The sequence below is a fragment of the Thunnus albacares genome, chromosome 7 (genome assembly GCF_914725855.1).
Source record: "Thunnus albacares chromosome 7, fThuAlb1.1, whole genome shotgun sequence".
In the NCBI taxonomy this organism is placed as follows: domain Eukaryota; kingdom Metazoa; phylum Chordata; class Actinopteri; order Scombriformes; family Scombridae; genus Thunnus; species Thunnus albacares.
Genome location: NC_058112.1, coordinates 18,339,999 through 18,350,853, shown reverse-complemented (window position 1 = coordinate 18,350,853; position 10,855 = coordinate 18,339,999). Strand labels below are relative to the sequence as shown.

Sequence of the window (10,855 nt, the reverse complement as noted above, 5' to 3'; positions counted from 1 at the left end):
TGCAACAGTAAAAACAACAGGAAAAATCTGTTGTATTTTCCTCGCGTGTGAATGCTACATTTCAAGCGCCACCGTCATTTTTCAATTCCTCATGGGTCTAATTTGCATGATCTACCTGGTTTCTCAGATGTGGTGGCAACACAAACAGGACTGCACCACAGGGACTTTCAGTTCCAAGTTTAGTTCATGAGATTAGTTCCGCTGGTTCCAAAGTACCTGGAAATTTTAATCAAAACAGTCAGGGCTTTTATAAGTGCATTATGAAGAGTTCTTTTAATGGCCAGTATGGAAAGGAAGAATGATTATGGCAAGAAAAACCTATTTCTTTCCCATCGGCTTACATTGTGAAAGAGGCGTCTGTAAATCAACAGATCTTTTTTTGTGAGCATCACAACCCCTGCGAAATGATTCGTCTCACTATCAGAATTTGATTCATTCGGTTTGATCACATTTCGAAAGTCTAGAGGAGCCGCACAATTGAATAGTTTTATCCCCATTCAAGTTAGCCAGTGGGCTTAACCAGAAGTAGCCAGCTCGATTGGCGAAAATCACCAGTGCACTTGCTCTATGGGCCCCACAGATACAGACGCAATGTGGAAGAAGTTTAACTTTTTTGGCTTCATGTGCCACTGAGCAATTTTCATAGGATTGAACGGGCCCCACCTCTGACACTGTATCCAGTTCGCCATAAATCCATAAGCACCCATTGTTACACCGCCATGTTTCTACAATAGCCCAGAATGGACAAACCAAAAACTGATTCTAGAGAGGGCCTTTTGCATTTTTGCAAGTTCCATGGTAGATTCACCTACACGCCTGGAAAGTGAGGGGGAGGGGTATTCAGTTTGTTGCAATCTGCAACCTCACCGCTAGATGCCACTAAATCTTACACACAAGACAGACCTGAGAAATTGTGAACCCATCCTTTAAAATCTTGCTCTATTACAGTATTAATGGAAGACAGATTTGTGGTGTTTGTGTTACACCTGAGAAATCTAAGTTAGGATGCTAAAGTATGCTGTTCTGATTAATATCTGACTGACAGTAAGTGAATAAGTAAGTGCATGGTCACTTAACCAAATTACATGATAGTTATTGTGCCTCAAAGTATTGTCTGAACTCAATACTCACAAAATTGACTTTTATGTCACATCAAGATCAATCATGGTAAGTAAGCTAAGACCATATCAGCTATATCAGCTACTGTGGTTTCAGTATAGTCTTAAAAGTAAAGGGATAAACGTGTATACATACAGACTAACGTTAACTATTGTTGGGTGCCGTTTAGCTACGGGGCAGCGTAGTGAACGTCATGACGAACCAAACTAACTGTTTGACGAAGCAATGCGAGAAGATATATTAATGTAAGAAGAGCTCTCATATACACTCGTCAACATTACTACTTCGCCAGCAACTTGGAAAACGCACATTGGTTTTAAATGTCGGCTTGGCAAAATACACTTCTTTAGAGTTCTCGTCATTCATCATGATACATCTGTTTTTAGAGTGAGGTAGCGAAGTACCGCTTCATTGAGCCTTTTTGTCATGTAGACAACCTCACAAAATATACAGAAATACATGCACAGTGATCTTCATCCTTTATATAGACAAAATCCCCTTCCAATGCACCAGTTCCCGCTAGCTCGCCGTGATCGTATAGTGGTTAGTACTCTGCGTTGTGGCCGCAGCAACCCCGGTTCGAATCCGGGTCACGGCAGACATCTGATGGGACTGTCCTTTTGGGTGTGTTATTCACTGTTGCGATACTATTCCTACCATCGACACACACATAAACTAATTTTATGTCAAATTTGTAATATAGACCTTGCAACCTATATTTTATAGATATACATTTGGCCTATAATCAAGACTATAATGCTTTTATGCCATCATAATGTATAACCGTGCTGTAAACTATAGTAGAAATAATGGAACTTTGATTGTTGTAACATTACACCGCTTTTCACTTTTTGGGGGACTCCAACTCTTCTCAAGAACCCTCGAAGGGCCAAGCACCACCGGATTATTTTTGCACAGTACATTGGGGCCACTACGGTTTTTTTTAAAGTGCACTAATGCAGTCTGGCCTGCAGGTGGCAGTCAGACACACCCAATCTTCATCATCATGGTATAGGAAGAGTAAATGTCCTCCTCTCAGTATACCTTGCCAGTTAAAAAAATTTATATAGTATTATGATTTTAGATCAACCTGGAATGGTTTGGCCCCCTTTGCAAAAAAATCAGTTAGCACACAAAACACATATTTTATATTATTGGCAGGTATTGCTTCCTGAACTGTATTTCTTAATATTGACCAAAGGAATATTTGACATATTGTCAGGCTTGATCACTCTTATAATTTCCATTTATTTTGGATTTCATCACCATAGCTTTTGGTTAAAAATGTGGTAAGGCGCTGCAGTAGTAGTTTTGCTATATAAATAAAATATAGCTCTTTATTTAGCTGTAAGTCTGTGGAGGGTATTTCACAAACAGAAGCACATTTTAAATATTTCCAGAGTGACCTGGATAGGGGTTTGTCGGGACAAATTGCGGTGTAAGAAAAACAATATTGGATGTTAAAGCGCCGAGAAGATGCCTCACACTCCCATTGGTTCATTTTGACGTCAGTTTTCATAGGGACCCGCCCGCTTGCTCAAGTGGCGGCGGTGAATGGTGAGAGATAATCCGCGGCTCGGCCACTGACACACAGCACAGCTGAGCTGCCTCTGGATCTGGATGCGGGCATCCTCGGATTCTGCTTTTAGCACGGGCCATCTGCACGCGAACTTAACAGGACGACAATGGTGCACACCTCGGCGGCAGAATCCGTGGCTGCTGGTCGTTTAGGAGACCGGGGAATGTGGTCAATGTGACATTCACTTGCACGCTGGTGTTGAGTTTTTTTTTTGTTCTGGTCTTTAGACGCAGAGCAGCGATTCTCTGAGAAGATGTTGAGCCGATTTATGAGTGGCAGCATCAGGAATCTTGAGCGAGAATACAGCTGCACCGTCAGACTGCTGGATGATACGGAATATACGTGCACCATTCAGGTTAGTCACCTGTCGGGGCCACTGTGAATTCACTCCGCAGAGCACTGAATAGCTGCTGCAATTGTGTCTAACCTGGCAGACAGAAGAGCCAGTGTCTGAGCAAGAGGAACAGCAAGTGCCTGCTGGTGTCTGCTGAGAGGAATTGTAGACCCTGAATAGAAATGTGTAGAGTTATTTTTGTCATATTAAAAAATAACATAAGGCTGATTCAGTTGGATGTATTTGCCTCACATGACCCGCTATATCAGTGAATTTGGTGGCAGGCTTTGAGACGTCAGCTGTGTAGGACAGACATTAGACAGGTTGAAAGGATGCCAAAAGCACATTACACTCTGAAAGGGCACTTTGGCAGCATTATTTCTCAATGTGTCAGTTTGTTTTATGGCCTGAAGTAGTTGCTAGATCATTTGCTTGTTGGAATCTATTGTTATCATTTAGTGTTGTTGCTCATGCAGTTTGCTCTGAACCTCTGACATTAATAATGCACAAAGGGTATCCCGTTGCCATTCTTGAGAACATGTCTGCAAAGTTACACAATGTGCCTCTACACTGGCGGAAGCACAGCCAAAATGTGCTATGAAATGTTGATTTAGAATAGAATAATATTAGATATCTATGTGCATGTGTAGCATTTTCCTCCATAAAACGGCAATTGCTACCATTATGGTAATTTAAAGCAACACTTTTAAAGATAAAAACAAGATTAGGCCTTTATATCAAAAGACATCTTTTTCTTCCTTTTGTCTCACTACTACAAGCCTTTCTTTGATGATTGTGCAGTTTTATGTTCATGCTGATTTCATCAGAAGTAGGTGAGAGGGCCTGTCACATCAATTACAAGACAATTCTTTTCCTTTTGTGGATGCTACACGGTTGTGGGGAAGGGGTGTGAAGAAATCCACGGGGACTTCTCTGACTAGTCAGCAACATGTAAACACCTTAAAGCATTAATCCGGTCTGTGGAACAATGAAACATTAATCAGACATGCCTGATTCTTGTCACTTTGATATCTGTTGTCCTCAGCAAGCCATACTGCAATCTCTCCTCTCTTCTCCCACAAGAAAGCGTGAAATAGATACTGCAATTACTGTGGGATTCGTGATTGTACCCAGGTTGTAAACAGACCTGCATTTCGGCACGGAGAGCCGAGCCAGAGATGGAGCTGGACCAGATGGACTGTGAAGCCAGCAGGTGTGCTGTTTGCAGCAGAGTCGCGTGGTCTGGGTGGCTGACGTCAGCAGGGTGGAAGGAGGGGAATAGAGTGAAAGAAGGGAGAGAGCTCCAGCTTTGCCGTGACTGTTTGGCATCCTGACTATCTTCCTGCCAAAACTGGCCCTGGGAGGGAGCATGCTAATCCACCTCACTAGCTGCTGGAACACGTTTGTCATTTAGTTCAAACTTTGCCCTTCCTTCCTCCCTCCCTCCCTCCCTCCCTCCTTCCCTTCCTTCAGGATACCAGGACACCTAGACTAGGGAATGCAAAGTAAGAGGCATAATTAGGTCATATATTCTGAGTCTCTCACAATCTCTCTCTCTCCCCCTCTACTCGTTTCTGTCTCCTTGTCTTTCTCTTTTTCACCTTTCTATCCTTTTTCCAGCATGCTGAGATCTTATTCCCATTAGACCTGTTTCCATTACACTCTGACCCTTTCCCTAAAATGGCCCTAAGTTCAGATTTTCCCCTGGCTTTGGTTAGCTTGTCTCTATTATCTGACATTGAAACCTGGTATTAATTTCTTCAATGACAAGAACGTCACCATGAAGCCACCTTCAGCAGAAATTAGAAACACAAGATAAGCATCGGGGCACAGAAGGCTTTCAAATAAGGAACAGAAAATGTGTCTGTCTTTTTTAAGCAGTGGCAGTTGTAATGCATGAACTTAAGTTTTGCTTTAATGAATTATAGATCTTACCACTATGTTTGGTAGGAGGAAAAAGTGAGCACTCATCATTACACAGCCCTGTAGATATAGCACTCATCTAGTTGCAGGTTGATGGGAGCGCCTGAAATCCTCTTTTGCCTGTAGGCCTCTTCTGCTCTGGTTTTAATGCAGTGTTACAGCAGAGTCAGACTGAGACATTAGCAGTGCCTTGCGTTTTTGTCATGTCTGACTAACAGATAAATCACATGCAGAGAAAATATGATTTCTACTACGAGACCAGGTAGACTCACACACTGCAAGTACAGCATAGACTCCTGTGCAAATGGCAAAGCTCTGTTTGTGTGTTTGCTGCTGAAACAAAACTCAAACATTATTCTAATTTAGTTTAGTCAGGTGCATTATTGATGAGTTTAAGAGACATCTAAATGCAGGTTGTTTATCCCGTGTTTGCCTTTTAAAAGCTCTGTCTCCCAGCTTGTGCATATTAGGAAGCCTCACATTTTCCGCTATTTCACTTTGAGTTGCCAATATTTCTTCTGGATCACCACTCTTTAAAGCGTCTGTTATCAAAGTAGAATCGTTAAAAAGGTGTTGTGTATCATATGTGGGAAGAGGAGGCAGAAAGACAGTGAGAAAGACCGTTTCTGCAGACTTGGGGAAACTATTGTTTATCCCTGAAAGGATTGCTTGGCTTTTTGAGCAGCTTTCCTATAGAAAGAGTAGTGTGTGTTTAAGCTGCCTTTTTGCAATGCCATTTGCATTTTCTCATATTTTAACTTGATTATTTCTCTACGTGCTTGTAATGTAAAAGTGTGATCATATAAGACGTAGATTGTACTTTCCCCCTCCGTACTGTAAAGCTTTTACGCATTCCAAAAACCACCAGTGTTTTGTTGCGCTGCTTCTAATTAATTACGGATTTATTGAATGGCTGTCAGCACAGTAATCTGGCCCACTCTATTCCAGATACAGAGTTAATTATAGCTTACGCCCTGCAAAGCCTGTGATTTCCATTGGTTTTCTAATAACTGTTTTTGTTTAAGGAAACTACAGCCACCAGGTTTTTGGGGCAGTTTCATTTAAATGCACGACACAAAGGTTAAAAAAGTGTATTCTGATGCAAAACTGTGCTAAGATAATCAAAGAGTTAGTGTAGGACTTTTTACCCTTTCACTACTGCTGTGACAAAAAAAAATCAATCGACACTGCAGTACAAGTTCTGCTGACGTCTCAGTGAGGAGACTGCCGGGGGATGGGAGCCTGTGTGTATTGAGGAAGCAGGGTGCCAGGATCTCAGCTGTTGCTACGGTGACTCCACAGTTACTCTAACAAAATGTGAGATCACTCACACTGGTCAGGATTCCCCTTCCAAAAGCCCTGACAAAGACTTGGCCGTTAGCACTCACAGGAAGGTAATTTATTCCCTGAATGCCATTGGAGGGCACTGGTGGTGAGGTTACTGATGTCCCATCTCAACCAGAACTATCTTTCTGACTGTCCCACTGTTCCCTTGACATACATTCAGTCTTTTACTTCCTGTGATGTCATTGTCATTGTAGATATACAAGGCAGACAACATTGGAGATGTTTGGCTTTGCTTGCTGTTGAAGCTCACATGAATAACTAGATGATGTGGGTATCATTTAAAATATTTAAACACAAGTGCAGATACAAAACAAGAGCTTTGGTACTAATAAGCTTAAACACTGAAGACATTTTGATGTGTCACAGAAGGAAAAGTACAGGTGTAAAATGAATTATGGCTGGATTTCATTGAGCTGCTTTGGTATCAGGGTCCTGATGTGTATGATGGCTCACTGGTGCACTGTCATGGTTTACTGGGACACTTTGTTTGATACCTTACTTAGAGAAGTTATGTTTTTCTACAAATTTCTTTAAAAAAAAATGAACACGCCAAAGTTCTCAAATCTTGAATGTTGTACAAACCAAGCAGCCATACAAGAACGTTGCCCAATAAAGTAGTATACATTTGATAAAGTTTTGATTTATATATATATGAACTTTCTGATCAAGGAATTAGTTTGTGCTGTTACAAATTTGAACAGACTTTTGTTGACAGATTTTCATACTAGCCTTTTTTTGAATACTCCGTACTACAAGCACATTTCAGTTAGATCACGAAAGTGTTAAAGTTCAATACCCAGCTCTAAGTGCAATTGATTTCCAAAGATTTCTTTTCAATGATTCCCTGAATTTTGTCTGTTTTGCAAATCAGAAAATAAGACCAATGATGTTTGACAAAATAATCATTAGGAAGATGTTGTTTTATTAGCTGCATTGTCCAGTGTACATTGTAAAGATCCCTGGTGACCGCAGGTCTCTGTCTTTGCTGACTTTACACTGTCCCGACCTTCTGAAGTGTCCTGCGCCAGGTCCACTAGGCATACAGTATGTCTACCAGGGTTGAGTGTGTGTGTGTGTGTGTGTGTCAGTGTGCAGGTGTGTGTGTTCAGAGCTCACAGCGGCTGACACACTGTTGCTATGCTTCATATGAATGATTAAAATGTGTGCTATGTCTGAATGTTTCATGAGGAGTAACCTCAGGAGGACGTCACTTGTATTTACCAGCATCACTGCTCACCAGCATCCAGATTGGCTGAACCTGTGGGGCGTGGCTGGTCGCGATTAAGGATTACGTCACTGTAGCGTCTAACTACACAGCAGAGCAGGACAGGACAGCCCCGGCATGCAGCCCGCTCCAATCTCTTTCATGAGAATTTGATATGTGGGAGCAGCCACTCGCCAGTTACCCTCTATCAGTCACGTCTTGTTGATAATGACAGAGCTGATGCATCATGTCAAGGTTGCAAAGGGGCCGCTGCTTTGTTGCTGCCTTTGGATGTAGTCCTTAATCTTCACCCTTGTGTTTCGCTGCTGTCTCGCACACAGCTCTGATATTCCAGGGAAATTAAACTCTGTCTGACCTGCATTGGCTTACTGGGATTCATGAAAGAGCTTAGCTGAAGATGAGATGCCAAATGACTCTTTTGTTACGCACTCCTTTGAAAAATGAGCTCACACACATAAACACATTTCACTTTTCTCTCACGGAAATGTCATCAGCTCTCTGGTCTTATCAGGAAGCAGAGGCCACTAAATATGGGTGCAGAGCTTGTTTGGGTTTGTCTCACCAAATGGCCCTCTCATATTCCCCAGTGCCTCTTTGTGTGTGTGTGTGTGTGTGTGTGTGTGTTTGTGTATGTGCTGGATGGAGAGCAGGCAGGGAGTCTGTCAGTGTGTCGGTAGCAGTCTGCTGAGCCCTCCATTGTGCTGTCTGGGATGTATTGTGTGACAAAGAGAAACAGAGAGGGGCCTGAGGTTATGCTCCACCTGCACACATGAATATTAAACTTCCCGACCAGAGCAACATAGCACTGTGTGGACTGTTCTGCTAATGAGAGAAGTGGATGAGACAAGAGCAGGGTTGATGATTCTACTCCTCTATCAGGCCAAGGTTCATTTTAAAGGACATAGCCTACAGCCATGGTTGTGCAAACAGATTGCACAGCTTGTTGGTGATATTTACTGTACTTCAGTGGCCTCATAAATGAGTTTACATAGTGCAGTGCAACTCTTGATGGGAATTGAGAAAGGACTAGCCTTAGATGACTCATTTAAAAGAGGAAAAACAGCGTCGAGTTAAGCTTTGATCAATTACAGATAGTGGCGGTTGGTTGTAACCTGCAGTCATGATGTGCAGGAGTGATGCGCCACCTCAAGCCAGATGGCTAATCAAATAAGAGCTGTCTTCAAACGCTGACCTCAAAAAGTTGTGAGCGCAGTTCGTTATCAAACATAAATTTAATTGCAATGTTAGACTCAAAATTTACTGTTGGGGGACAGCTTAACAGCCTTGGTTAATATTGGATATTGGGTTATGTTTTATAATGAGCTACATTTTGTGCAGAGCCATTTTTTGTTGTGTAACTGCTCTCCTGTTTTTGTTTTGGGACCACGGCATGCTTAATTGAAGCTTTGCAGACAGCTGCTAATGGAGGGCACAAAATATATGTGCTTTTAAATCATTTTGTAATATAAAGTGTAATAATTCATTTCATGGGCGGCTGTGGCTCAGGAGGTAGAGTAGGTCAGTGGTTTGATCCCCGGCTCCTCCAGTCCACGTGCCTTTGGGAAAGATGCTGAACCCGATGGCTGTGCCTTGGTGTGTGAGTGTGTGTGTGTGAATGGGTGAGCATACAAACATTGTGGGGCGTTTTGGATAGGAAGCATCGCATCGCTCCTGTTGAGCAGGCTGGCACCTTGCATGGCAGCCCCTGCCATCAATGTATGAATGTGTGTGTTGGCATGTACTATAAAGCGCTTTGAGTGGTCAATAAGACTAGAAAAGCTCTATCGAAGTGCAGTCCATTTACCATGGTGTCTAAACAAATACAGAAAAGGAAATGCTTCTCTTTAACTTGAATTTCAGAGATTTTACGCAGCACATTCTATCTACTAAATAGATTTCAGCTTTTCCATTTGAAATTGAAATGAAGTCTAATTATTTATTAATATTATGCTGCGATTGCTCTATTTTTCAACAGTACCTGTGGCCTTTGTGCCGTGAAAAAGTTCTAATAGACAATGTCAGTGTGCTGGATTTTACTTTCTGTGCTCTCCTTTCCACTTCCTCCTCATCGCTCTGGTCCTGTTTGTCTTTAGGCTTCGGGGCGCTCTGCTGTATGAGAGAATCCAGCCTTTGTCTTGCTCTGTACTTCAAGGCCCTGTGCCTCTGCAGACTAATGAGGAAACACAGGAATGTGCTCGTACTGTTACACCAGCAGTGAAAAACAGCAGAACTGCACTTTTTGTGGATTTAGTTTGAACAACAGCAAACTGAATTCTTTATTTACTGAATTAGATATGTGTATTTGAGATTGTTACTCTCTTATCAGCTATGTGGGTATTGTTTAACATACTTTAAGTTTTAGCACAGCATGAGTATATTTTGTCTCTGTCAGTCTAACAATGCTGTTACTTGTGCATAATCCTTGGTTGTGCACGCCGTTACAAAAGTTGCTTTGTGATGGAGATTAATACTAATGTGGGTGTCATCAGCACGCAGGCAAGGTGCCGAGCTGAACTCAGACGTGGTCTGACAGCCGTGACACTCTTCTGTTGGCCGGCCAACCAACAGAGCAGTGAAAGAGGGTCAGAGAAAAACTTGTAGAGAGTGAGGTAGAGAGACTAATTCAACCTTCAATTCAACTCCCAATTCAGTCTTCATTGAGTCACTCAAGTTTGATGTCTCACAAGGGAGTTTTTTTTTTTTTTTCAGCAGAGAGAAGGAGGCGTTTTATTTATGAGACGTACAGTATTTGTCCTTTCGTCTTTGTTATTGCTCTCTTTCATCCCACCCTCATCTGCTCCACGGGTCACCTCTCTTTCTCTCCGACTGTATCGTCAGGCTTGTGGTTTTGCCTCACTGCAGGGTTTTTTGAGCTAATGATTGCTGTTCCTCCCCTCCTTCTTCCATCTCCTTTTTCCTCCATTTTCTGGTGTCTTGTTTGTCTCCTCAGCAGATTTACCTACTCACTATGCTCTGTGGGATCTTGCTCCTATTATGTTTTCAGTATGGTCACTGCTATTCACAGAAACAAATGATTTACTGTTATCGTTTGTACGTTAGATTATTATGTTATTAACGGTGTAGTGACAGAAGCTAGTTTCTATCTGCTGTGCCATTATACATGTCCCTACTTTACTGTTGCCCATCAAATAAACAAGAAAGCTCTCACAAATGCAATAACTGAACATTATTTGATTGATATTGATTTTCTTTAACCAGGCATTTTCCAGATACCGTGAACAGTATTCTTGCTCTGGTGCTTTGGGAAATGAAACACGCAGCTCATGATAGAGTTGGGATTGTGTTGCTGTTTTCAGCGGGCAGGCCA

General features: G+C 42.1%; 1 protein-coding gene and 1 non-coding gene across 4 annotated transcripts in view; both read left to right on the top strand.

Annotated features, from left to right (window-relative positions):
• The first annotated feature begins 1,136 nt into the window (after positions 1 to 1,136).
• LOC122986038 (FERM domain-containing protein 5) overlaps positions 1,137 to 10,855 on the top strand; it is a 62,127-nt gene continuing 52,408 nt past the window's right edge. For 2 of the 3 annotated variants that reach the window (XM_044357102.1, XM_044357101.1), the window contains exon 1: positions 2,675 to 3,053. In XM_044357102.1, coding sequence (XP_044213037.1) covers positions 2,952 to 3,053 — 102 coding nt within the window. In that variant the 5' untranslated portion in view covers positions 2,675 to 2,951. Of the gene's footprint in view, positions 1,168 to 2,674; positions 3,054 to 10,855 lie in introns of those variants that run through there. The other variant, XM_044357103.1, reaches the window with a different exon arrangement.
• Positions 1,646 to 1,717, top strand: trnah-gug. Its single transcript has one exon. It is a non-coding gene; the product is annotated as a tRNA-His (tRNA).